At 45.8% G+C, this 27,691-nt stretch overlaps 1 protein-coding gene and 1 pseudogene across 2 annotated transcripts in view; both read left to right on the forward strand.

The window, feature by feature from the left end:
• Positions 1-2,898: 2,898 nt before the first annotated feature.
• Positions 2,899-27,691, forward strand: part of HPS1 (Hermansky-Pudlak syndrome 1 protein) — a 66,494-nt gene continuing 41,701 nt past the window's right edge. For both annotated transcript variants that reach the window (XM_077642607.1, XM_077642610.1), the window contains exons 1-5: positions 2,899-3,126; positions 3,480-3,629; positions 12,197-12,318; positions 12,373-12,478; positions 20,989-21,146. In XM_077642607.1, coding sequence (XP_077498733.1) covers positions 2,998-3,126; positions 3,480-3,629; positions 12,197-12,318; positions 12,373-12,478; positions 20,989-21,146 — 665 coding nt within the window. In that variant the 5' untranslated portion in view covers positions 2,899-2,997. The remainder of the gene's footprint in view (positions 3,127-3,479; positions 3,630-12,196; positions 12,319-12,372; positions 12,479-20,988; positions 21,147-27,691) is intronic.
• Positions 22,592-25,744, forward strand: LOC144113432 (uncharacterized; annotated as a pseudogene).

The raw sequence follows: 27,691 nt of genomic DNA on the forward strand, positions 1-27,691 counted from the left end.
TCTGCAACAGAAACTTGAACATGGGAGGGGTATCCGGCATTAGTAAGCCTCTTGGACTGCTCTTGAAAACTATCGGTCATCATGTGCGGACAAGATTTCTGGAGAGCATTTCGAAAAAATAAATTGACAATACCTCTTTTTATCAGTTTTGAATGAGCGGAGTGATATGGCAGCATCGGCTTGTTGCTTCGCGGCTGGTAGGCCCAGCATATGTGATGAGCGTGAAAGGTGAAGTTAATATCTAAAAATCTAATGGAGTTATCGATGGGCAATTCGCATGTTAAAACAAGCGGTTTAAAATGTTCTGTCATGGTAGTTAAAATGCTATGAGCCTTTGACTCAAGTGAGCCTTGGTCACACTTAACAAGAATAACGAAGTCCTCAACAAATCTAAAGACCTTGATTACGTCCAAGCTGTCAAGGTGGCTGGAAACAGCCTTGTCAAGTTTTGTTAAAACAGATTACTCAGAATTGGCGCTATGCACGACCCGATGCATATCCCATCTTTCTGAAGGTAGGGTTTTCCTTCCCAGTTAATGAACGTTGACTGCAAGTAAATAGCTAAAATTTCTAAAAAAAACTGCTTGCCGACACACCCGCCGCATTCTGGAAAGCAACACACCCGTACTCATCTATGCACTCCTCTACACAGCACAGCACCTTGTCGTTTGGTAGCGAGTAATATATATCCTTAACATCCACTGAAAATGCAACCATGCTGTTATCAGAGCGCGACCGAACAAAGTCTAAAATTTCGTCAGATTTCTTAACCATAAAGGGGTCGTCAAGCGGTTCGTCTCTCGGTGTTCGTCTCTAGTATCCTGTGTCCTCGTCTTTTGCTGCGCTACAGTGTATTGGATCTTGGAGCAGCCTGTTTTGCTCATTGGCTTGTTTAATTTGTTCCCTGAGCCGCCTATTCTCTTTCTCGAATTTCTCGCCTGTATCTCTTTAATTTTAGCCGTGTAGGGCTGCAGTGTTTTAGGAGGTCCCGCTTCCTAGCTCACCTTTTCTTTGCTGTTCTTCGTTTCTGCCTGGCCCACCTGCGCCTCCGGTACCTTGGCCTCCAATGATGGGAAGGACTCGTCCCTGCCCCTGCTCTGGCTCCTGGTCCTGGACTTGCTTCTACCGTGCTGACCCCCAGGCTGCTTGCCTTGATCTCCTCCGGAATCGCCTTTCCCTTGCCCCGGTCGTCCTCGGCCTTGACTTCGGAATCTGACTTGCTTCTACCGTGCTGACCCCCAGGCTGCTTGCCTTGATCTCCTCCGGAACCGCCTTTCCCTTGCCCCGGTCGTCCTCGGCCTTGACTTCGGCATCTGACTTGCTTCTACCGTGCTGACCCCCAGGCTGCTTGCCTTGATCTCCTCCGGAATCGCCTTTCCCTTGCCCCGGTCGTCCTCGGCCTTGACTTCGGCATCTGACTTGCTTCTACCGTGCTGACCCCCAGGCTGCTTGCCTTGATCTCCTCCGGAATCGCCTTTCCCTTGCCCCGGTCGTCCTCGGCCTTGACTTCGGCATCTGTTCCTCGCTCCTTTCTTTTCTTCGCTGCGGCCTCGCAGCTCTTCTAGCTTCTTGAGTTTCATGGTGCACTATCTCGTTCCTGCGACGTGGTCCCCGCCGCAGGTCAGGCACTTGGCTGTGCATTCGTGCTGCTCCTCCGGGTTATTCTGTCTGCAAGTTCTGCAGGCCTTGGTCTTGGGCATGGGACATACTTCCGAGTGGTGCCCAAGTTCTCCGCATTTGTAGCAGACCTGCCTGGTTGGTCATTATGGGTGCGTCCGGAGCTCGACGCCTTCATATATCACCCATTTTGGCGCGATGGGTCCGTCAAAGACTAAGAGCGCCGTCTTTGGCTTCCCCAGGGCTTGTGCCGACATGATGGTTACCCCTTGTGTTCTTACTCGTAGTAACTCTTCCATCGTTATTCCGGCCAGAATTCCGTAGATCACGGCTCTTTTTTAGTCTCCTCCTGTGGCTGCGTACGGGAGTACTTCGTAGCCCTATTCGCCAAATTACAGCTTCTCCATGGATTTTCGCGATTATCTTGGCCTTCTCTTCGTCCGGAACGCTTGCCATTAATAATAATAATTGGTTTTTGGTGGAAAGGAAATGGCGCAGTATCTGTCTCAAATATCGTTGGACACCTGAACAGCGCCGTAAAGGAAGGGATAAAGGAGGGAGTGAAAGAAGAGAGGAACAAATAGGTCCGTAGTGGAGGGCTCCGGAATAATTTCGACCACCTGGGGATCTTTAACGTGCACTGACATCGCACAGCACACGGGCGCCTTAGCGTTTTTCCTCCATAAAAACGCAGCCGCCGCGGTCGGGTTCGAACCCGGGAACTCCGGATCAGTAGTCCGATGTTGGATCCTGGTCTGATCCTTGTTATGAAGTCCCCCGCCTTGATTTGTCTTTTGGATTCTTGTACGATTGCTCTCGTGACTTAATTGAAACGGTTCTAGTAGAAAGGTAGAGGTGTGCGCTGAGGCATCGGCGCGCCGCCGCCGGCGCGTAGGGCTAACAGGAGAAAAGTGATCCCCATGTCACGTGGTTTGCAATGACGTCACTTCAAAATGGCGTTTTTTTTTGTTACTATGCCACGTGATAGCGTGCGGTGATATCTAGCGCCGCTGGGAGCGCGCATGCGCGGACTAGCGCGGCAGATCGCAACACGCCACCAACCCTTGCATATACAAAAAAAAGTGGAGAGGAATTGCGTGGGAGTGCTACCACCGCTTTCGCTCTTGAGTTGGTATAATAGCTTTAGGTTTTGTACCGAGACGACCTTGAAGAACGGGAGTAGCAGAGCTCTCGCTCTAAAAAAATTAATAACAAGGGGGAAATCGTAGGCTAGGTGGCGCAAGCTGCCGCCCGATACAAAGGGTAAAGCCATTGTCATCCATCCTGGACCATCCATCCAATAAGAGCAACAGCCGCGTAGCAGCTCTCGTCGTTTGTCTGAATTAATGCCGAAGCGAGTAAAATCTTAAAAGTGTAACTATGAAGGGGTTTCTGATGTTCGATACCTTGAACGATGTTGTTTACAAGCAAATGGACGAGGATCTCTTGAAGCATCTGACAGAAGCTTCTGCACGCAACGGCCTTATCCCCGAGGGAGCGTCTGAGCAAGTACGCGTTCACGCTATATCGCCGAATTGTCAGCGGGCACTTCAAGTGGCGTGCATCGTCAACTAAAGCAGTCCTTGTTCTGACACAGACCAAGTGTTGCATGAACCGCTGATGTGAAAGTTGATTTGTTTGTAACATATCTTTACCGCGTAGCTCAAGTTCAGATAGGAATGGCAGCTGCTTCACAAAGCGTTAGAAAAGGCGTGGAAACGGCGCGTAAAACCCGTATTCTACTTGAAGATATCTTTCCTCTGACATTTCTTTCTTTAGAGGCTCCCGTCTTGATGCTAAAATGGTGTGTTACTGTCAACAGGGAGTTCATTTGGGGTCACGCTATGGCCGTTTCTTTCCAGGCCGCACATCCATCGGAAAGGATCACCAATGACGTGCTTGTCCAGTTGTTTTCCCCTCTGGTGGCAACCCACCGAGTGATGAAAGAGCGAATGCGAAATGCCTACAGCTGTATATACTGCAAGGACCAAACGTTATGCGTGTTTACTGAGGTAAGTGAAACAAGCTGCGTTTTCAACTCTGGGCTTTTGTTGGGTTCTTTTACTCCCTCACGAAATGCAGTGTATGTTGTGTAATTGCACCATATTGACAAGCGTCATGTTTGTAAATAAAGGCGGTACTGCAGTCGGCAGCGACTCGGGGTATAGGCAAAAACGCAGCAAGCCTACATGGCTCCAAGCGACGCTGCCTTTGAAAGATTTGAATACGTGAGTAGGTTTCGAAGACAGCGTCGCTTGTGGTTAGGAACATTCTTGTTGATGACCCAAGAGTAGTTCGACATTTTTTCAGCGTGTTCTGCGGATGGAATCGTCACGCGGAGCGCTGCATCGGCTTCCTCGCTCATATAGCGGCAGCAAGAAACAGCGCGGCCACGGCGGGCGGCTACGTTGGCTGACTAAATATGACTGAGGAAGCGCGAGGTAGAGAGAATAATCGTCTACAGTTCTCAACTTCCAGGCGTATACAGCATACCAAAGTGCTGGTGCAAGAAGTAGCACGACGCGAAGCAGCTTTTTCACGCAAAAAAAAAAAAAAAACGCTGTTACGTACATCATTTATTGTCAACATGTACCAGCCAGCCCTTATTATCCCTCTTTTTGTGATGTGCTATCTGTTTTTTTCCAAGCCACTTCAGTCCGGGGGACGTGGAAGTTACTGTACTGTTACTTTGAATGTGTGGGCAAATGTGATCTCTCTCTTTGCAATGCATATTTGGCGAGCACAAAGCGAGCTTATAAAGCTTAATTCTGCTTGATGAAAGAGACATTTGTGACATGAGTCGAAATCTCGCTCCACTGGTAATGTATGCAAGAATGCTCTCTTTTTGCTCTCGTGGCTTTGCGAGAGCCTCACAAGCGCATGCATAGACATTTTCGTCGAGCTTCAAATGAAATTTACATTCACTGCATGTGGTGAGCTAAAGTCATTTTGCTTTTTGTTTTAAAATTTGCATTCAAGTGCGCACCTCCTTCTCGACCAGAGTGGCTTTGGGTGGTGTGGTATTTGCTGCCTTTACAGGTTTTGTTCGACGTGCAATGTGGGAAATTTAAGATAATCTGGGAAATAACACTGCGTGACTTTGTCGAGATCATAGCGTCGTTTAATCGCATTCTAGGACCAGTGTTGAAATGGCACTTGCTGAAGCTCTCGAAAGGGAGAATAAAGAAAACCTACGTGTCATATGTAGACTACCTGAGTCCGGTGCTGGTTCAAACGTTGCACTTAGCGGCTTGCTATGGCAGCAGCTGTTTTGTCTGTTTATTGTTATCGCTGAAGAGATGTGCGGCAGTTAGCCCAGGTGAGTGGCATTGGAAAGGTTGCCTTCTGCTCCGGAATTTCCTACATTGGTTATGCTTAGGGGTGTGCGAATATTGAAAGTTTCGAATACGAATCGAATACGAATATGAAGAAAAAATGGCTTCGAGTATCGAATCGAATACCAAATATCTGATCGGCACAAAGAATAAATTCAGAAAAGATAAACAAGCAAACGTTGCTCATATTTTTTTCAAAATAGTGTATGGCCTTTGCAACTGAAATAAACAAAACTAGACTGCCTGAGCACCGTATAAAAAAAAATAAACATGATGTGTGCAGAAATGTTTACTATTTAATTGAACAGCATAACAGTATCCAACCTGTAATGTGGTCAGGCAAAATGAAATCCATAACATGACAAGACTGGAAACAAAAATAACATGATGGCTAGTAAAACCTCATTAATTCGGAGTTCAAGGAACCGACAGAAATGCCCGAGTAATTCGAAGGTCGATTTGTAAAATGCCCCGCGGCCACGAAAAAAAAGCTACCGAAAATGCGGTAGCCTTATGAGGCGGCTCTATAGTGCAATGCAAACACCTGTAATCCCGTGACAAGCACAGAGTTTCGGCGTGCTGGAACACGTCGCGAACGTAAGCGAGATGGGAACGCACATTGACGTTGGAATGGCGAGACTGCTTCTAAAAAGGAAAAAAAAAATGACCAGCGACACGTCAGTCAGCGTCTGAAAGCGGCACGGTGCTGAGATTGGACTACTGGCGAATGCACGGGCCGACAGTTGCCATTGCCACTGGCGAGTGGCGAACCTCAGAAACCAAAACTACGTGGCCAGGTTATTTTTTTTATTTACCTAGTGACACGCTCCCTCCGAACGTTATCACGCCTGCCGTTACGCCCACTTAGGAGGTGCATGGTTACAGTGCACTATGCAATAGGCGGGATTTTTACAGGATCGCTTGCCCTGCTGCGACACCTCGACTCGCCCCTTCGGGAGCCTCACGCGAAATTCCGCAAGTAGGCTTTGCCGCATAGCGTAGTTGACCAACATAAGATGGCGGTGGTCACGCTTAGAGAGTTAAGGTGACAGAACGAACGCCATGGGTGTGGGCATTAATTAGATAACATATTACGGAAGGATAAAAAGTAAACGCGCTTTCGCGTTGCAATTGTTAGAAGCGGGTCGTCCCTCATCTCGTTCGCAGCATGTGTGATATGTGGGAAAGCCCACTTGCGGAATTGCGCACAAGGTCAAGTCTAGCAGCATCGGAAAGCGATCGGTCCACGCAGTAAACGATGGAGAAGAAAGAAAAAACAGAACCTTTATATTGTTTTCCTGGAACTTTAAACTCTATATTCAGATAATTTGCCCAGATATTGCGCTTTTGCCACAAACAAATTTATGAAAGTCTGCGCGGTATACGATTGCTGCCGAGTATTCGGGAATTTTCGAATATTCGGAAATTCACGAATATCATTTCTCGAATACGAATATGAACCGAATATGAAACATATTCGATTCGTATTCGAAATTTAGAATATTCGCACACCCCTAGTTATGCTGCTTCGTGTATTTGATCAGTTGAAAGGCCACATTTCATATTTGGGAAGCATTCACTGACCCAGTTCCAAGAAATGGTGTTATTTCCAATGTGACTAGGCTGCCTATTCCAGGACTTCGCTTATCGCTTTGACATCGCACAGTCGACAGCTTCAAAAAATTTGGAGAGGTGACTGGATGTATGTTTTGACAGCATTGGGCCACTGGTTCGTTGGCTGAAAAGGGAAGAAATTATGAAAACAATGCAAATGGCCTTTGTGGAGAACTTTGGCCGGAAAGTACGTGTGATATTGGACTGCTTTTAAGTGTTCATTGATCGACGAAGCTTGTACCTGCCTCGAGCAGAGACGTGGTCAGGATACAGGCACAATAATATCGTGAAATTTCTGTTAGGAATACGTCAACAGGGTTCAGTTAAGTTTTTGTCAGAGGCAGTTGGTGGTCGAGCTTGTGGCAAGGCCGTAACAGATGAAGTGGAGTACGGAACCTGCTTGGATATGGGGACGTTGTGTTAGCTGACAGAGATTTCTTGATAATAGAAAGTGTGGGTTTGTGTCATGCATCACTGGCTGCACTTGCTTTCACTAAAGAAGAAAGGCAGTTGACTAGCAGTGACATTGAATGGACAAGAGAGATTGCAAACGTAAGAATCTGTGTAGAGACATATATTAGGTTGGGGCAACCTAAAAAGAATGAAAAATAATAGACCCCTGCCTGCACCACTCTGTGTAGAGACAAAAAGTATGGTGGGGCAACCTAAAAAGAATGTAAACAATTAAGCCCCTGCCTGTGCCACTGCGTGTAACAGGCTTTCCGTGTAGAGACAGTGGGACGAATAGTGAGAAACAAGTTCACCATACTGAAAGGGAGTCTCTCTCCCTGTTGAAGCCCTGAAAGCAAATGAGCGCAGGGAATGCCAAATAGATAAAGAATCCCAAGTGGTCAAAATTTCCGGATTCCTTCACTACGGCGTCCTTCATAGCCTCAGTCGCTTTGGACGTTAAACCCCAATAAACTAAACCAAACAAAAATTGCTCGTGTGTGTTGTGCCCTTACAAATCTTTGCAACTCTTTAGTACCGTTTGAGGGAAGGGTGACCACGCACCTGCAGGTTATATTGCTGTACTGTTTACCCTCAGAAGTCAAAGATGGTCCTGGCAAAGAATGTGCGACTTCTGTCTGACCAAAAGTAGGCTCTTAAAATCAAGAAAAGTCGTTTTCAGTCAGTTTTCATGACAAAAATAAGGTGCATGCAGTTTGCCGCTGGTAGGGTTCAAACGTTAAACCTGGATGGGGAAGTTGCACACTAAGAAACTTCCGCACTCAGTTAAGCCAGGGTACTACGCACTCAGGCATAATGTGCTTTTGAAACTTGGCTGTGGCAGTTCCCTAGAAAGAGGTGTATGGGCCAGCGTCACACCAAGTTCCACTGATCTAAATGTACTGCCAGATACAACGAGTTCCCTTGCACGTACGTGTTTATTAAGGTGCATAACTCGCATATGCTCATTGCACTTCCCGAAGGTGAGGCAGGCCTCACCACTTGCAAAACTGACGAAACCATTCGTCGTTCTTTGGTGCTCTTGTCATACTTGCGCATTTAAAATGAAACCATGTAATGGGGCAGTTCGAGCCATCACAGGCAATCATTTTGCCTTTCTCTGGTCCTTTGCATATGCAGCACACTATACTGTCATTACCTCTGCTGCTGTGCGGCAACTTTTAGTTTTGCGTGGCCTGAGGCATGTTAGCAGTTGAGGCTGCAGCGTACTGATCCAGTGTCTGAGGTCAATTTTATTACTACTGCCTTGTGTACCAATGGCCTATCAATTCAAGGAGAAGCACTTTGAAAAAATATTTCTGTGCTGTTGTCAATAAAAGTACAACAAAAGAAAAATTTGCCTTCACTTTTTGTGCGTTAATTCCATTTTTATTCCTCTACACTAAGTCACAGTAAGTTCTCTGCCATACAGGCATTTAGACCTGAACTTATTAATAGCACCGGTCATTACTTTTCAGCTCAAGTGGACCATCAGATTGAATGACACGCTGTTTGTATCACACAGGAGGTCACTTAATGGGGGAAGCTGGTCTTAGGAAAAAAAATTTTTGTTAATGAAGTCACAATAATGAAATCTTCAAGAAACTTATTTTTGCAGGTTTATTCCAAATATGCAATTCAATTTTATGTCAAACAAGTCCTTGTGCAGTTGTATAATAATGTTATTTAACTTTTTGCCAAGAGCTTTCAATAAATTTTGCTGCAGGAAACTAGCTAGAACACATGCCATTGGCCTGTCTGGACATCAAGCTGTGCAATAAGGGCAAAATTATTATCCTGCCTATCGTAGAAGCTGATTTACAGGGTTTTGAATTTGCCACTTCACAAACGGGAAGAAAAACTTATATTCGTGATGATTTCAAAATCTTATAACTCTCCTACAACAAGCAGGATGATAATTTTACCCTTATTGCATAGCTTGATGTTAAGAGAAACCAACGGCATGCAATCTATCAAGTTAGTTCCCTGCAGCAGAATTTCTTTCAAATTCTTGGCAAAAAGTTGCATAACATATTGCATAAGTGCACAAGGACTTGATGGACATAAAATTAAATTACATATTTGGAATGTTTCCTAAAGATTTCATAATTGTGACTTCATTAATGGAAATCTATTTCTAAGACCCTCTTCCCCCCATCTACGACTTTCCAGGGACATTTCACTTCGACTAGGCCCTCACCACAGCAGGCGCATTTTACCAGCATGTCGGGAGTAGCACCAAGGTAAATGTGGTCGTGAAACTAGCAGCCCTGCCTCCTTAAACTGTACTTGGTGTAGCTTTCTGGCAATCTTTTTGTACTCTCTGAGGGAATTTGGTTCATTTTGCCTTCTATCTAAGTGCAGGTGATGACGCCTTGTTTTCATGGGAGTAGCAAATGTGCTTCAGTAAGCTGATTACAGGCACCTCCTTTCTTGTATGACGGACATCTTGCAATGTGGACGCTGTGATACGGCCAGCCCAGTATACAAACCACTGTGTACTCATTAACTGTTGCCTAGTTCTTTCCTCTGTGCTGCTGACTGCATCATCACTAATCTGCAGCTTGCTGTAAACCTCACTGCAGTGTTGTACCAGCTGATCATATGACAAGCCCTGTGCACTGCGGTCATACAGCAGACGCAGGTCTGCACCATTGCAGGCTGCCAGGCACATACAGGCGTGAGCAAAAGTGGAGAGACCACGGCTCCGGCGGCAGGAGCGGCTGCGGGGCTGCACCGCGGCGCTGCTATTCGCGACTCCAGAATTTCATGCCGCACCTAGCGGCAAAAGCAAGAAACCGTCTAGGAAGGCTTGCTTCGCATAGCAGACGCTAGAGCTCAGGCAGACGCTACGTGCTGCCTGTACTTTGTTACATTAGCTGCATATGATTCAGCAGTGGTTCACTGCACCGCCTGCACCGGTTCATGGTGCGCTGCACTCAAATCCTTAATTTAGAGCACCCTTGCACCACCATCCTCATTTGACCGATTTGAGCTAGGTGCAGTCATGATGCCGCTGTGGTGCACGGAACCAGTTTGCAGGCAATGCTGCCGTGCTGCACCTGCACCACGGATCTGGGTCTGCACCGTGCAATATAACCAACGTGCAATATAACCGTGCAATATAACCTATCTGATCAGAACACATGAATTACATGTATGCGTTGCAGCGGCGCCCGGACATTCATGCTCTAGTCCTCCTCTGCTCGTAATCTGTTTGCCTAAAGCTGCAAAGGTCTCTGTTACTGATTAAAATGGATATGAAAGCGAACCCGTATCAGAGATCGTTACACCGTAGCTTTTATCCGAGGTTCTGAAGAAAATAGGTAAAGGTGTGAAGGCTGCGTGACAAATTATTCAAGTTTAAAATTCCATCAATTGGTTTTGAGTACCAATACAATGGCATGGAAATATTTAGAGCTGTTGATTTTTACTGCCTGTGTGGCGATTAGTAGTCCTATGTCCTAAGACCAGTGATTGGAACTGTTCATTTGATTGGGAGTTTTTAACGGCTGCACTTACAGCAACTTTTTTTGGCAGGTTAAGAAAATGCTGTTCAGCGCCGTCCCGTTACAATGGCTCAGTTGTTAAGGCGCTCGACTACTAAACCGAAGTACCCGGGTTCAAACCCTACTGCAGCGGCAACATTTCGATGGGGGCAAAACGCAAAAAGCGGTTGTTTGCTGTGCAGTGTCAGCGCACGTTAAATATCCCTAGGTGGTCGAAATTATTCCGAAGCTCTTCGATACGGCACTTCTTTCTCTCCCTACTCTACTGCTTTGCCCATGGCGTGATTGAGGTTTCCACGTAAAAGAGAGCAACAGTTACTGCGCCTTTCGTTTCCTATAACACATTTGTTATTTTTAAGTGCCCGATAAAATTCCGACTTTGCATGAACAGGTTTCGCAAAATATGGTATAATATTGGATGTTGCAAATGCATGTCAAATAGGGCACTTTAGCATCGTTTGTGTGTGCTACCGAAGAATAACTGCCTTATAATAGGTAGCCACAGAGGTCGTTGACTTCACCAAAAGTAGCACATTTTATCTCTTGAATTGAGGAAGAACGGCAGATCGGGCGATTTGGTTTTGAGAGTTACTCATAAAACAGCTCTACGGACACATGACAGAGAAGAAACGGACACACTGCGCTGACTTTCAAGTGGTTTTAATGGGAAGAGCATGCTTGCTTTTCAAGCAAAACATCAAGCTTGCATGCATGCGCATGGTGAGACAAATACAGGTATATGCACTTGTCACATCTAAAAATTCTCGTGGACACATGTGTGATTATTGTTTGACCATGTGCAAGCGTGCGTGCTAGCTTGATGTTTTCCTTGAAAAGCAAGCATGGTCTCATTAAAACCAGTTGAAAGTCAGCGCAGTATGTGTCCTTTTCTTCTCTGTCCTGTGTCCGTAGCGCTGTTTTTATGAGTAATTATCAATTGAGTCATCTGCCTTCTATTTATATTGATGAGTTTTGCTCCGTGAGCAAAACAACTTACTTTCAAGGAAGCGCGTTCGGCCCCAGTCCAGTGTGTGCTCCCGAAGCGCGATGAAAAGAGTGGGCGCAGATATGTTGGACGCCGTAGCAAACGACGCAGCTGTCCCCACTCATCAGGGTGCCTCATCAGGGCGCGCATCAGGGTGCCTCGATGCCACCGCTGTCGCCGCGGTGCGCTGCTCTATGCACCCTAGGCAGCGTTAAATGTCACTGGCGTTGCACCGCAGAGCCCCGGCGCAGCTGTGCGCTGATAAACAATTTAGCCCCGTCGTTCATGGGTGAGGGCGGCGAACGAAAGAATGCAGCAAGCACATGACGCCTTGACTGTTGGCCTTGACTGCCAACACGGGCACATAGGCGCGACGCCCACAATAGCTGGGATTGTAGCCGGGAGCCAGGCTGTCTTCGTTGAGTGTGCCGCTGCTGAGTGCGCTAAGGTCGCGTCGTGCACATACCTCTTCCAGTTCAAGATCATGACGTCGTGCGCAGAGGCCGTCTTTCTTTTCTTTTTTTTAATGCAAAATGTTTGGCTGCCAGCTGTGCAAGTCAGTAGTTGACCATGCATAGCCTGCAAAATGTTGGTTATTTGTGCATTTTCATTGTCTTCTGAGTTGTACTTATTGTCCTTGCTATCTGCTGGATTCTGCACTGCTGGTGTCACTTGCTGGTTTGCAGTTCTATGACTGGACAGTGTTGGGCATCAGCTCGGAAAAAGAAGACTCTGAGGCAGTGTGCCAGAAGCGGCTCAAAGTCTTTGTTGCTCTCATTCAAAGGCTGTTTGGTCCAGCTTTGCAAGAGTAAGTGCAACTCGGTGCGGAAAGGGCAGGCAGGAAAGGATGCCCTTCTTGCAGGTTGAAGCCACACACTGCAAGTGGAAGCCCAAGGTCACAACTGTTGGCTGAGGTGATGGAAACTTACTGCAGGCTGAGGCAGGAGGACCAGGCCTTCTTGTTTGAGGTGGGTGCAAGGAGGTTCTTTTCTTTTCATGGTGAAATATTGGTGCAAAAGCACAACCTACCTGCTGTAGTTGGAGTGTCTGCCTGATAGTTAATGTGATAGTTAAGCCTTTGCCTTTCACATCGGTTATTGTGTTTGTCACTCAGTTTGTGCGAAAAAGGCTAGTAGTACTGCTATTAAAATTGATATCTTCATAGTAGTTAAACTTCACAAAACTCTCTGATGGCCGATTGGTGATGGTTGGAGGCTCGTCGTGAGCGATGTATGATGATGGCACGCTGGCCGGTGATCGAATACACGATGGTTAGCAGTACGAAGAGCCTTGTGGTTTTTGTCCGCTTGTCCGGCGACACGTTGCCGGTTGGGGCAGCAACTCCAACCTCTTAACAACAAAACTTATTTATCAAAGACGGGATCGAAATACAAGGCAGGTGTGAAAAAGGCAGTTGAAAAAAAGGCTGTTTAAAAGCGGCCGAGACAGAGACTCGGCATGCTCCTCCAAACTCTTTGTTTGCCACAGGTTTTAAACCCTTCAATAATTGGGCGGAGCTTTACTATTCCAGCTCTCGCCCAGTTTCGGCCAATAGCAGTACAACGGCACCACACATACAAATGGGCGGAGCCCAGGGCTTGCCAGAGCCCTACTCTGCAGAGCCCCGAACCTCCTCGAACATGCAGGGCTCGCGGTTTCGCGTACACAGCACGATACATGTGCAAACCATCGTGGCACCATCGAGGCACCCCCGCATCGGCTTTGCTGTCTCCACTACAGTAAAAAGAAACCCATCGCTTAGCTTGACAGCAGAGTTGGACGTCGCCAACTTTAATGACCGCTCCACTTGGGAGTGAAGCCCTCCTCAGGGGGAAAAGTTCGTCGGCCCTTGGCGACTCTGGTCTCACTTGGTCTCACTCCCTGTTATGTTCGACGCCTACTGCAAGGTCGCCTGAGGACCAGAAATGAGCGGTTTCCTCGAGCCAGCCTCAGTACAACAGAACAACGTCCCCCTTCGTGTACGGCCGGCCAGCAAGGGACGAGGCGGTGAGGCGCTCAGCAGCGTGCGGGGGGGGGGGGCAGTGATAAGCCATCTGCACGTGGTGGCGGCAAGTGCACAGTGTCGGGCCATAGGCTTCTAGCTTAACATTAGTGTTTCTAGCTCAGCCTGCAGTTGCATTTATAGGCAACCTTCAATGCCCAGGAATCGCTGCTGCAATTGGAATGTGTGCCTTCAAGTGGGTTGCGCCTGATCCATTGTTCACGGTTCACCCAGTTGTGGCTTTGCGAGAGCACCGAAATTTGTGCCTCAAGATACAATGGGTAGTGTTACAAAACCAGTTCATTGTGCTCAAGCCTTCCTCTGCCTGTCAGTATGGAAAGGGTAGATGATGATTTTGTTTACTCGCCTCGGAAATCTTCGAGTGGTTATTCAGTAGCTCCTTCAAGACATGGCCATTCACCACTGCCAAGTGGATGTTTATACCTCAAACAAAGCGCACGCTTGTTTCACATACTTGAGTGCTTTCTCCATCTCCCTGTACAACAGTGAATTATTATCTAATTTAGTCATGCCCTTTTCCATGCTTGTTTTGTGGTTTTTAGCTGAGTTCATGTGCAGTTGACTCTCGGCAATTCCAGCTCATGAGGGGCCGAAAATTTGCTTTAATTAAGGGGATCCTATTTATTGCACTATTTATTGAACTTCATGTGTCAAATAAGGAGAGCTCATATTGACCACGTCGCAGTTAACTCTTGTCCTTTGTTTTCTTGCTCTTTGTGGGCAGCTGAATGCACATTAGTAGAACATTCTTGAACCCACATGCACCTCTCGATCATTTCTTGTGCCTTTGTGGCATGGCTGTTAATCTTTATAGGCAGTAATTATGTTGGCATAGTCCACAGGGCTTAATTCTGGCTGCAAAAAATTTTTTAGTCCATACCTGGCATTAGTGTGCATTGCGTTTTTGCATTGGGGGAGGAAGTTGTGTAGAGGTTGGAGCCACAGCCCATTAGGGTCATGGCCTTGGTGATGGGGTCATGGGAGTGCAATCAAAAGCCTTACAGACGTCTACAGTGACCAAAGAGGACCAAAGAAGGTGCATTGGAAGATGAAGATGCACTGGGCAGAGATACAGGATAGGAAACCAATTAGGGAAGGTGGGAAAAAGTTCAAGAAAATTGAGAAACCATGTGAGAGCCATGCGTTCGAATGTTTTACCCAGGCGTTAAGTGATTTAAATGGGGTGCATGTTAGAAAGAGAGGGTGTTAACCTGCTTTGGATATGAGAGGGGTTAAAAAAAATTTCCACTCAGAAGGGAGGGTTCTCTCTGTCCATTGTTTGTTCATGGTGTCAAGAATTGCTTGGCAGAGTCTGGAAGATTTCTAAAATGTGTGTTGTGGGATTGTGCTTTACCCCTTTGTGGGACAATATATATTTTTTGCAAAATTCATGAAAAATTTTTGACTGCACGAGCAGATGAAGTGTACATAAACAATCCTCAACAAATTTCATGATTTTAGCACGGATAATTCAGGAAAAAAAGTGGCACATATTTGTCCTATGTGTAACAAATGGGAATAAAGAAAATGGGATACATGTGTCCTATTGACCTACATGGGTTTCCTTACTGAGTTAGTTTCTACTAACCACTTCATGAACTTGTTTGCACTTGTTCATTTTTTGTGGAACTTTTTCGCACTACTTTTCCTGTCATGGAACACCAGCGGCATCTACGCTTTTGCTCAACTTTCACAGGGTTGTGTTTAGCTGATGAGCCGAACGTCAGCCGACACGGCAACTATTTTGGGCCTTTTTTTACCCTCCTTGTTCATTCCGAAGGGCTTCATGCTGCTGGGTTTATTTATTTATTTATTTATTTGTTCCTCAAAGGCCACAGGGGACATTACATGAGGGTTCGGCTGAGAAGGCAATTAGCTTGAATACAGACGATCTTCGATGGCGGTTTTGAATTTGCTGAAGTCGATGATGGTTGCCACTTCGGATGGGAGGTCATTCGAGTCTCGGGCTGTTTTCAGGAAAAAAGACTGGTGATATGTTTCAGTGCTGGCTTTCACAGGGCAGACGGCATTAGGGTGACAATTACAGGAAATACGATGAGCACGTGCGATAGGAATAACTTCGGGATTTAAGGTATGGAAAAATTTATGATGTAAGGAAAGACGGGCGATCTTGCGACGACAGGCCAATGTGGGGAGATTAAGCTGAAGCTTTAGTGCGGAAACGCTAGTGTGGTATGAAAAATTAGAACAAATGAATCTTGCAGCGCGATTCTGGACGGATTCAAGCATGTTAATGAGGTTAGCAAAGTTAGGATCATAGGCGGCGCATGCAAACTCCAATTTCGACCGTACAAATGTTAAGTAAGCAAGCAATTTTATGGAACGTGGTGCTAAGAGAAGGTTATGGCGCAGTTACCCTAAAACTTGATTAGTTGAATTAATGACATGGTGAATGTGTTGCGAGCAGTTTAGATCTTTACCTAAATGCATACCGAGATATTTATAGGAATCTACTGATTTAATGGGAAGGTTTGTTAATTGTATAAATTGCATCCTGGTGGTTGCGCCGGCAGTGGAATGAAATTCTGAATTCTGTTGAATTCTGAATGTTTGGCCATTGATGATTTGATGCCTGAAAAGAAACTCTATATAGATCTGAGAATTACCCCTCAAAATTCACTTGTTAGGCTTAGGCAAAGGTCAAATTCAATTTCAAATCTTCAGAACAAGTACACGTGATCTAGAGTTGTTCATGTCTATGCAGAAAAAGAAGTCGTGTACTGGGCATTTTGATTGTTTTTTGCCAGGTTGAATATAGCCAAAAACTTACCATGCATCCGAAAAAAAAAAGAACAGAATTTCAAAATCTCCACCCGCTACCTCATCTAGTGGATGCGGCTGAAACTATGTTTAAAGAAAGCATTGAAACTTTAAGATAGGTGGCAGCACAGCACAAGTGGGATTCCTGCGTCCCACTGCTTCTTACAAGACCTTTAGTATAGGGAACAAAGTTGGGATGTATATGTCCCATTGACCCACAAAGGGGTTAATCAGGGGTTGTGTTGATTTTGTAGTGGCTGGAAGCGGTATCAAATTCTGGACGGGTGAAAGGGCATCTGTTTCTGAATTGAAAGTTCCAGATTATAGAGGTGGGTATGCAGATATAGGTGAGTTGTTTGGTTTGTCAATTGTGGGAGGAGGTTGAGGACTTAGAAAAGATAATAGATGCATTTTTGATTAAGAAGCAGTCAATCTCCCACAATTTTGGTTCCATTGGGTAGTGTCCAGGGAGGATCAGTGCGTAATAGTAAAGAGAGTCGAGGTGCAGTTGGACAAAATGGAAGCCTGGGCGAGTTCCAACATTATTGGAACAGCACAAAGACATGGACATTAAAACACGCAGAAGGGTCCTTTGTGCTAGAAATTAATGCATTCAAAATGCCCTGCCTGTGTACAAAAAATAGGTTGGTACTGTGCTCCACCTGTGAAAACATCACAGGTCAGCACCCGGTTTGTTTACTTCCGGCAGTGGCATGCACTTCACTGCTGTCATTGTGAGTGCATTGTGGACCCAGATCTCTAGATGCGGCTTCTACAACTGACTACTGGGATAGGCTTCGAACCCTACAAGTATACCATGTGTAGAAACCGGCTGCTGAGTGCTGGCAACAGCAGCAACGACTCGTCGCCAGCCACATGGACCGACTAAGGAGGCAGCGCAGGGGCGTCATTCTTGTTCCCTTCCTTTTCAGTCCGCCCAACAGCTGCGGCAACAACTTCAGAGGTGCCGTAGATCGAGCTGCCGTGGCAGAGCAGACCACTGTTCCCTTACCAGAAGCGTAGCCGTGACGTCATGCTAGCAGTGAATGGCAGTGTGGGGCTCCCTGTCGTTCACCATGACAGCACCGTACTAGTTACATATAACTCTTAGAAAAATAGTTCCAAAAGCTGCCACTACGTGTACATCAATTGGTCCCTTTAATTAAAAAAAAATGCAGTTTTTAACAGTAATAAATCACTGGCTCCGTTTCAAGGTCTCGTACGCGGCATGAATTCTCAAAAGCGTTTTTTCTACACAATGAGCACATTTACCAGTAAATTTGAATCCATTTCATAGCCCATTTAAGCAGCCCCCTCTCCCCCTGACCTTCTACCATATGGCATGAGAATATGCGAGGCTCCCACAGCCACCCATCCCCCACCTAACAAGAGAGCCTCATGGGAATACTGGCTCTCCCGAACAACCAAAAGCTTTCCAAATATATTTTATTTAAATAACCTGTTCGACATCGCCTTTGTAACTTGCGTTATATATCTCGAGCCCCCTAGAGCGTAGTATCGCCACAAACACAGCTAAGCATGAGTTCTTGCTAGTACAGTGTAAAAAAGATTTCTACTTATGTCGATGATGTCGCCTTTTTTGTTCTGACAAAAAGAATGTTATCAAAAAAGCAGGCTTGGATGGATGAGGAGTATTTGGTGTCTGCGCAGACATAAATCTGCAACATCTTCGTTGCATTGCGACATTGTTGAAAGTGCTGCGCTGTGCGAGGAAGAAGGTACATGCGCTACGTAGAATATTATTGTGAGTTCTCTGGGGCGCTGCCAAAGGGAGCATATGTATTCACAGAATTTTTTTGCTCCCTTAATAGAGTCTGGTGAATTTATGTGTTGTGCACTTTTTGTCCACCAATTTGTTTCAGGGTTTTTATTTTTCAAAACTGCAAACCACCCCTTCCTGGCAGATATGCTTAATAGGCGACTCTTTTCTGGACATGGTTGTGAGAGAATTTTGTGCTGATACATCGTTTCGTTACTCTTCGCTTTTCCTTACAATACCTGTACAGCCCCTCCATAAGGTAAATGTCAAAGGTTCTGATTGGTGATTACCTCCTCTTCCCTTACACCTTCAGCCTTACATAGCCTTTCTTGACACCAGTGCATTAAAGGGAGTTCAGCGGATGTAGATTCAATAGGCTGCAAAAACGTTTTTTAGACTTCAAACATGGACCTTGTGTATTAGGATGTGCCTTCGTGGCAAGGGGACGTTTGAGCCATGGTCAGTAAATTGCTACCTATGCGACCAACGATAATCTGTTGAGCAATGAAATGACTTTTATTTGTTGTGACGCTATGTTTTTTTGGGAGATACTTCAGAAGATTTTTAAAAAAGGTATTGAGATCACACCTTACACTAAGATTTCTGCCTGTGATGAAAGACTCCTGAATTCTGTTCATAGGGCCGTTTAGCCTGTGCAAAAGCTGCGTGATGGAGAAGCATGCAGAACCGCCACATTCAGCGAGGTTACTGTTCAGGGAGCCGTGCATTTTAGCGCAGGAGATATATACTACGCAGGTTCAACCTGCAGACTGGTTGCCCTTCCTTGATGTGTGTGCCTTCCGAAATTTTGATGTCTGGGTGGAGTAAGGGAGTGATGGTGGCAGACAGCTGAATTCGACCCGGTCAAGTAAGGCACGAGGATGGTCACGAAGGTTCCTGATATTTCATGCAACAACAGCAATGAAAAGAAGCTCTGGAGTTGGCTGAGTAGCCTAAGGCAGTGTTAAATGAAGCTTCTCTGTTGCGCATTTGCTGGTTCGAATTCCACTCGGGGTTAGAGTATGGCAGTTGTTTTTTTGTTACTGTGTTAACAGTGTAGCCTCCTTTCCCAAAATAACCGTGGCATGTGTGTATGTGTGCTCGTGCTTGTACGGGTGTGTGTGTATCCTCCCCCCTTGATGCACACTCCAGTGGGTGCACATGTGGGCCTTCACTGGTAAAAATGCAGCTTCACTGACCTTCACCCCCACCTACCTGCGGCCTATGTAGCTGTGGCGGATTGCTGTGAATGCCTCACATATGCCGTCTCCCAGGCATTTTTCGAACGGACACCAACAAGCAAAAGCTTCTCGTCTCGGACACCAGAAACATGAAGTGCAACAGCGAGAGGCAGATATAAGCTGCCTGACAGAGAATTCAAGGTCCAGCAGTCTGGGAACAGTGTGACGAAGCCGCCTGCTAGTGATTAGCATCAATATATTTTATAAGCAGAACAATTTAGCATATTGGCATAACACAAAATCGTTTCATCACAGTTGCATTTCTCTGCAGTAGCATCTTTGGGTGTAATCATTATCGCATGGCAGTGAGCCCATGCATTTACACATTGTCCCTTTGTGTAATCACTTTTTAATTTTTTCCTCTTAAGTATCTCTACCACTGCTGCGAGCCCGCCTTTGCTTGTTTATTTCCGTCGCATGCAACAACAAATGTTCGGATTCTGAAACAAAAAAAAACACCAATTTATGCATTTATTTTGTACTATTAGTAGTAATATCAGCGGTTTAACGTGTTGAAACGACACAAGGCTGTTATCATCATCATCAGCCTGACTACACCCAGTGCAGGACAAAGGCCTCTCCTATAACTCTCTGATTAGCCCTCTCCTGTGCCAGCTCCGGCCACCCTATTCCCGCAGTCTTCTTAATCTCATCTGCCCACCTAACTTTCTGCCACCTCCTGCAAAAACAGTGTTTATGAGATCTTTATAACCATTTCTGCATGAACATACTGTGAGTACCATTTCTCTTTGGTCCCCAGTTAGCCAGCCACAACCACCCTCTATATCCAGTAGATCTCCCATTACTGTCCCATCTATGCTTCCTTTGAGACCCACTCTTGATACCCTTGTGACAGTTCTGCGTGTTACATAATTTTCTCTTCAGTTACCAGCTCGGTCTAATGTGCAGGGTGCATGGAGCTAGACGTGTGGCATGGAAACTCAAGTTTGTTCTCTAATGCATGCGGTGTTAGTTGTATGTCATCCCTTTCACTTTCTTCGTAAATTCGCTGTCTGTCCTCAGCCTGACTTCAAGCCTCCTTTCTAGTGTGCTGTACTTTTCTCTTGAGGGATAACAGTAAGCCGCAGTTGATAGCCTGGTTTCTTTCTCACAGTCTGGATCAATGAATATGGAACTAGATATATCTGAAAAGTTGATTGATTTATAAGCATTGACTTGCCAAAGTAATACTTTGAGCCATGAGGCATACCGTAGTGGTCTAATTTCAACGACTTGGGGAACCAAACTGTGCATTGAAACCTTCGTACACAGTCATTTTTACGTTCAACCTCAATGGAAAGACACGTGTATGTTTCTCAAGAGCGGAAACCAGAAGTGGTGCATGTTTTGAATATCTTCCCTTGTGACATGGCGCACTTCTAGCTGCTCTGCAGCGGCACTTACTACCTACCTTCCAAGTACTGAAAAAAAAAAAAAGCTGCCATTTACGGCTTTTTATGCTGCTTTATGTCTTCTTAGCAAAGCTTTGGGAGTAGCTAATGGGTATGAAGCAAAATGCGAGCTTTCCACTCCAAGTGGGTGTTGCTTCAATTTCACTCCCACAATATGCACGAGTTTTTTTTTGTTTTTTTTAACCTTTGGCTGTATCCACATGTGCGTGTGTGTATATTATTGTTATTATTTTTTTTTCAGGCACTTGAACAAGTTGTAGTCAACAGGGACATCTCTTCATCGTGCACAAAGTTATTGCAGGAAATCTTGGAGATGGTCCAGCGCTGCTGTCTTAAAGGGGAAACAGCATGCCACAGCTTCCTGCTTTTCAACTACAGACTGGTGTCATCATTCTCAAGGTGGCTGCTACTGTTTGTTCTTTGGGCAGGACTGATTGCATTTTGACACAAGTGCTGTGAAGAGCTTCTTGCAATATAGCATTTCTTTTTGCATAGTTTTTGTTGTAGTTTGTAGCTGTTTACTTACTTGCCAAGTGCAGTCAAACCTCGATATAACAAATATGGATACTGCTAAGTATTGGCTATATCAAACTCTTTGTAAATATTTTTGACTAATGCATTTAATTTCTACTTTATATATCGAACGCGGTTGGCCGTGAAATGGATATGTCGAACTCCCCAGCTCCAAACGGTACCCATTCGGTTGGCAGGCTTCAGGCTTCGCCGCACTACACAAGTGACTGGTGGTGATGCGGCAAGCGATAGCGCCAAGGTTTGCGCTTTTATCTCGCACTCACCAACAGCGGCGTGTAGGCCGGCCTGTAGCCCGGCAGTAAGTATGCGCTCACACCTTTGGCATCCGTCGATAGCTCTCTCAAGCAGCAGCGCAGGTGGTTATAAGCTTGCAGTAACAACCCTATGCTCATTTCGTGTGTTGCGGAAGTGGTGAAAACGATGGTAGCTTTGGCTCTGGTACCGCTTTCCACTCAACACGGCTGTGATGCAGGGAAGCAGCCGTACCTGGTGCTTAACCCGCGCTTGCGGTGCTGTGCGGGAAAGCTAACTGAATGTGCTTGGTTTTTGCGGTCTCCGGAATAGTCGCGAGCTCCTTCGAAACGCCGCCGAAGGGTCTCTCCATTTCTCTAGCAAGGATCGCCTGAAGTGCCCTCCCTGCACTGACCAAGTATTTTATGATTTTTTACCTGTTCGCTATAACAAGGCTTCACTGTACATTCTACTCTGCATGCCACACTGCTGGAGCAGTTAACCTACCAATTAATCGAGTAATGCCTGATCCAGGTTTAAATTTCTCTAGACCAATTAATTGAATCAAGTTACACAAACATGTAAGCTAACAAAGCTAGATGCTGCACTCAAAGTCGTTTCTTCGTGCGAAACAATACCTAAATATATCTAATTCAGGCACTTATAGAGTGTAAAGTTCTGAGAGAACGCCCCCACCCAAAATATCTAAATTACGAAAAGACCCCAACCATCTCCCATCCCCCAAAAAGCATGTCAGGTTTGACACCTTCAAAAGCCCAGGAAGTTCCCTCCATGAAAACGTCCGATGGCCCCAGCCGACTCATCCATGAACACTGCCAGAGACTTGTTTTGAACAAAAGAGATGATACCACCGCCCATACTACTTGTTAAAGGGGCTCTGAAAGGGGCTGTCAATAAACATGCGGTATTTCTGGGATGTCAAGGACGTGGCGTCACTTCACAAATATCATTCAGCAAGAATTTTTTTAATGTGTTTTGTAGAAGCTGAGTTAGCTGTAGTCAAAATTTGATTGCCTTCAGGGGGGGGGGAGGAGCTTTCTGACTGGCCAGGTAGGACTCTCCAGCTTTCTTGCACAATTGTGGGTTCTCTGCTGCGTGTAGATGTGTATTATTTGGCTCAGATATTCATGACGAGAGAATATAGGGATTGAGCAAGTTTGTGTACTCTCCTCAGAAGGTGTTTCAGAGTCCGTTTGAGGGGGGATATTGGTTTTTCTTAGAAAGGGGAGGAAAGTCTACTGGGACAATAACTGTGTCCAGATAAGGAGGAGGGTTAGTAAATAGAAAGAACAGAGTAGCGGAGAGATAAGGGCAAAGTTGATGTCCGGCTGCCAGAAAAATAGAGAAATGGAAACTGCTTGTGAACAACCAGCAGACAATCCTTCCTCGGCCTGCCACACAACTGTTCATCCATGCTTGCTTCCAGCGTCGACCATAAGAAATTGGTACACAATTCAGAGGAAGATGGAAGTTGTTGAAGCGCACAAGAAGAATGGAGATGTCATCAGAGTTGCAACACATTTCCAGTTGGACAGAAAACGTGATTGTGAAAGGAACAACAACTACCAGTCCCTTCTACAACAGTGCCGCTGCAAAAAGCAAATAAACTCGAGAACAACACACGCACTCAGCAAAGAGCTTGACAAAGTGCTCATGAACTTCTTGGATTCTGAACGTGCAGCTGGGCAAGCGGTAAGCAACTGCCTCTTTTAACAAGACTTGCGCAAGCTGGCAGTCCAAATGAACCTGGGCAGCTTCGAGGCTTCAAATCATCACCTGCCCCGCTGGAAAGCCCGCTTCAACGTGTCATTGTGAGTGGGCACAAACGAGAACCAGAAGCTGCCGGATGACTATGCCAAGGCCATCTCCATCTTCTGGAAGGCTGTGGGAAGCTTGTTTGCATAGACTGCCTGGTCAAGTGGACGGATAATGCTGCCGGTGAATCCAGCATTCTCGTCGTCGACACAGGCTGCACTCGTCATGGACTGACTGTCGCCATCTGCGCAATAAGTGCGAGCATCACATTGTCAGCTCTTGTCGCGCTCCAAGAACTGACGGGCTAGATTCCCCCAAGGGCTCTGTTTGCACATCAACTTCCAGGTATTCAATTTCTGCACATTCACCATGTTCTGCTTTGCCTGATCCGAACAAACTTCATCACAAAAAGATATTGTAAGTGCTTTTTGCAGAATTTGAATAAAATAAATGCAGCTGGTAGAGCTGTGCCACTTTATGACTGCTACAGAAAACATATTCTGCCTGTATTGGTGCTTTTCTAGCAGAACACTGCATGGGCTTGTCGCCATTTTTGTTTTGCTATTAATTTCATGTTGGTGGTTGCTTGTGCTGTTGGTGTAGTTGGATTTGGCGGAGTTTGCTCCTTTCAGACTTCTTGCTGAGTCACTCAGGAGGTGAACTGCAAATCATGATCAATGAGTTAGACAGGCAGAGCAGATCGATGGGTCTAAAAATTAACATGCAGAAAACCAAGGTAATGTTCAACAGCCTAGCAAGGGAACAACAGTTCACAATTGGCAGCGAGAGCCTAGAAATTGTGACGGAATACGTCTACTTAGGGCAGGTAGTGACAGCTGATCCGGATCATGAGAGGGAGATAACTAGAAGGATAAGAATGGGGTGGAGCGCATATGGCAAATTCTCGCAGATCATGAGTGGCAGTTTACCAATTTCTCTCAAGAGGAAAGTGTACAACAGCATAATCTTACCGGTACTCACCTACGGGCAGAAACGTGGAGGCTAACGAAAAGAGTTCGGCTTAAGTTAAGGACAACGCAGCAAGCCATGGAAAGAAAAATGATAGGTGTGACGTTAAGAGACCGGAAGCGGGCAGAGTGGGTGAGGGAACAAACACGGGTTAATGACATCCTAGTCGAAATCAAGAGAAAAAAATGGGCTTGGGCAGGGCATGTAATGTGAAGGCAAGATAACCGCTGGTCCTTAAGGGTAACGGAGTGGATTCCAAGAGAAAGTAAGCGTAGCAGGGGGCGGCAGAAGGTTAGGAGGGCGGATGAGATTAAGAAGTTTGCAGGCAAAGGGTGGATGCAGCTGGCAAAGGATAGGGTTAATTGGAGAGACATGGGAGAGGCCTTTGCCCTGCAGTGGGTGTAGTAAGGCTGATGATGATGATGATAATGATGATGCTCCTTTCAGAAATGTGCAGGTGAGACGATGTGAGGTGGCTGTTTATCTTTGACCCATTCACAAAATTGAGGGGAGGGAAAGGAAACTGATGTGTTCAATCCTGGTGGCTGCACGTCCATGCTTCAGCTGGATGAAGCCATTTAAGGATGCAAATTGTTGGGCCTCCTTGTGGGAAGGGGCTGCTGTCACCGGGGGACCTTAAGAAGCCATCACGTCAGGACGTTACTAGCTTTGTGTCCGAGGTTTGGGCGGCTGCTTCAGAGGATGCTGTCCTAGCATCTTTTAAGCCGTGCAGCATCTCTACACACCTCGATGGCTTTTAAGACGAGGAATTCAACCACCACCTGGCCTCTGTAAGCAGTGAACTGACAATGGGACCGGAAGCTCAGGAAAGCATGGCGTACGAAGCACTGGAGCTACTCCTATTTAATGCCGATAGTGATGCGCCTTTAGATGGGTTCAGTGATGATGAATTGGAAAATAAACATGGATGTACCGTTGATCTGTAGTTTCTAGCACTTGACTCTGTAGTTCACCCAGTGCGTATCTCTGTACTTTGGGTGGGTGTTCTCTCGGAACTTTACATGGTGTGATGTCCCCTACTATGTTCGCAATGAAATGTACTGATGTCAAACCTGGAGGTTTTTAAAACCTCCAGGTTTGACGGTAAAGCTTTAAGGAGTGTGCGTTTTTTGTTTGCTTACTTAACAAGCATGAGTGCTTTTAAATGTGCTGATTTGTGTTCGTAATAACTTTAGATGGCAGGGATTGGTCAAAGGAAGTATGTGCAGTAAAACCTCAAAAATTCAAACTCTCCTAATTTTAGGTCTCAGGTAATTAAGAAATTTCTGCTGTCCCATAATTTCGAATGCAAATTCTGCTGCATAATTGGAACCAGGGGCCTGCACCAGCCCCGTTGATTCAGCGCTGTGGGGTGCCATGCAGGAATGCCCAATTTTCCCGGAAACCCGGTGACTTTCTTGGCACAGAGCGATCCTTACGTGAAGCACCCTAGCCCCAGTACTTTCAGCTCGAAAACCAGCCCATAGACACCGGTTTCTTTCGGTGCTTTGTCATGGCATGGCCAGACTGGAAGTGTGCACTTCAGCTCAGCCATGGTGTCTATCAGAGGCATCGAAGCGCTTGACCTATCTTACTCTGGTGTGGTGTGCCGTGGTTAGTTAGGTGGTTGGGTCACTTGAAATCTGTATGGTGTCGCAACTTAAGAACTCTGCAGAATTTGTGTAATTTTGTGTGGTCGTGCCCCTTACAATATTTTCTGCCCATTGCATAATAATCAGAGTTCACAATAAAAAGGAAAAAAACTGAAAACCTAGCACAGACACTTACGTGCCAAAGCAAACACTGTGTCTTGCACTTATTCATACATAGCAATGAAAAGACCCAACACCAAATTGTAGGAAACAACCCCTTTTCTTTGCTTGCAAGGCTATATTCCAAGGACAGCGGCTCGCCAGTGCATTGCATTATTATCTACCTGGTTGTGATGCCTCTTCGGTGAGCATATGATTAAGAGTGGTGGCTCAGTGGTCACGATGCTCAGCTGCTGACTCAAAAGGCACGGGTTCTATCCAGACTGCTGTGGTCGCCTCGTGTACTATGTGACTTCAGTGCACGTTAAAGGGAGTGGGAATTATTTGGAGCATGTCCTATAGCCTGAGTCGCTTTGAGACGTTAAGCTCCATAACATCAAACCTGTAGACCGCACATTGTATACAGGGCCTTTCACATTAGCACTGCAAAGGGCAAGCATGAACATCATGTGTATCCTGTGCCGGAGTTTGTTAATGCACTGTGGCCAACCTGATGGCAGCAGATAGGTTGTGCAAAACAGGACACTTGCCTATGTTCAGTTAAAATGCTGAAAGCACAACGTAATGGCAAGCAAGCAGTGCTCGAAGCATCGTCGCTAATGTTGCATTGTCCACGAGCCAGAAGGTCTCTTTCAAAGCCATTGGGGTTTCTGGAAAAACAGTAAAGGGCACCAGATTAATTTTGTCCTCCTGGAATTCTTTAGTGTGCACGAGTGTTCTTGCAGTTCCCGTTCATCAAAATGCAGCAAGGATTCAACCCACGAAAAGTGAGTGGTGTGTGCAGGGGGCGCTTGCCTCCAAGTAATGCTTGAGTGGCAAGGCTACAGAGCAGCAACGCAGTGTCACTTATTCACATATTTGCGATGTTTGGCCACAGTGTGACAAAATCGAAGCCAGATTTGATCTAAAACTCCCCACTACACTCTTTGGATAGGTTCAGTACAAAAGTAAAACCAGTTCAGTGGCAAGACAAACAGCAACATATCTGTGCCACAAAACGGAGAAGCCTTTGATAGTTTCCCAGAAATAATATTGGTTAGCAAGTCAATACAGCAAAAGACGGAATTTTCCGTATTGATCAGCAGTGGGCCTTGGTGGTATTATTTGGACTAGGAGGAAATGCGAAAGCAGCTGTGTGTTTCAGCTGTTGGCACGCGTTAAAGGACCCTAGATTTGATTGGAAGTTCCCTACTACATCCACAGCGCTGCTTCTGGAGCTGACCAGCACATTAAAATTCATTCATTTTTAGTGCAAAATAGATATCGCTAGAGCACCAGTATGTTTTGTGTGCCATTTTTAAGTTGCTGAAGGCACAAGTGCACTGAGGATTTCACGAGAGCAGCAGCAGTCGGGCAGACCCAGCTGTTTTTTTTTTTTTTTGTCACCGCAGAACTGTTCATGCCAGGCCCTGGTCCTTCTTGTTTATTAGCAGCATCTATTTGAACCTAGCCCTGTGTAGCGTTTATCTGGGAGCTCAGCATTGTCACTTGCTACTAACAGAACACTAAAACTGTACCCCTGATTTTATTTTTTTTAAGTGATGCTTATTTGGGTTTATGGGGTTAACGTCTCAAAGCAAATCAGACAATGAGGGACGCCGTAGTGAAGGGCTGCAGATAATTTCGACCACCTGAGGTTCTGTAGCGTGCACTGACATCACA

This window comes from Amblyomma americanum, chromosome 1 (genome assembly GCF_052857255.1).
Source record: "Amblyomma americanum isolate KBUSLIRL-KWMA chromosome 1, ASM5285725v1, whole genome shotgun sequence".
NCBI classification, from domain to species: domain Eukaryota; kingdom Metazoa; phylum Arthropoda; class Arachnida; order Ixodida; family Ixodidae; genus Amblyomma; species Amblyomma americanum.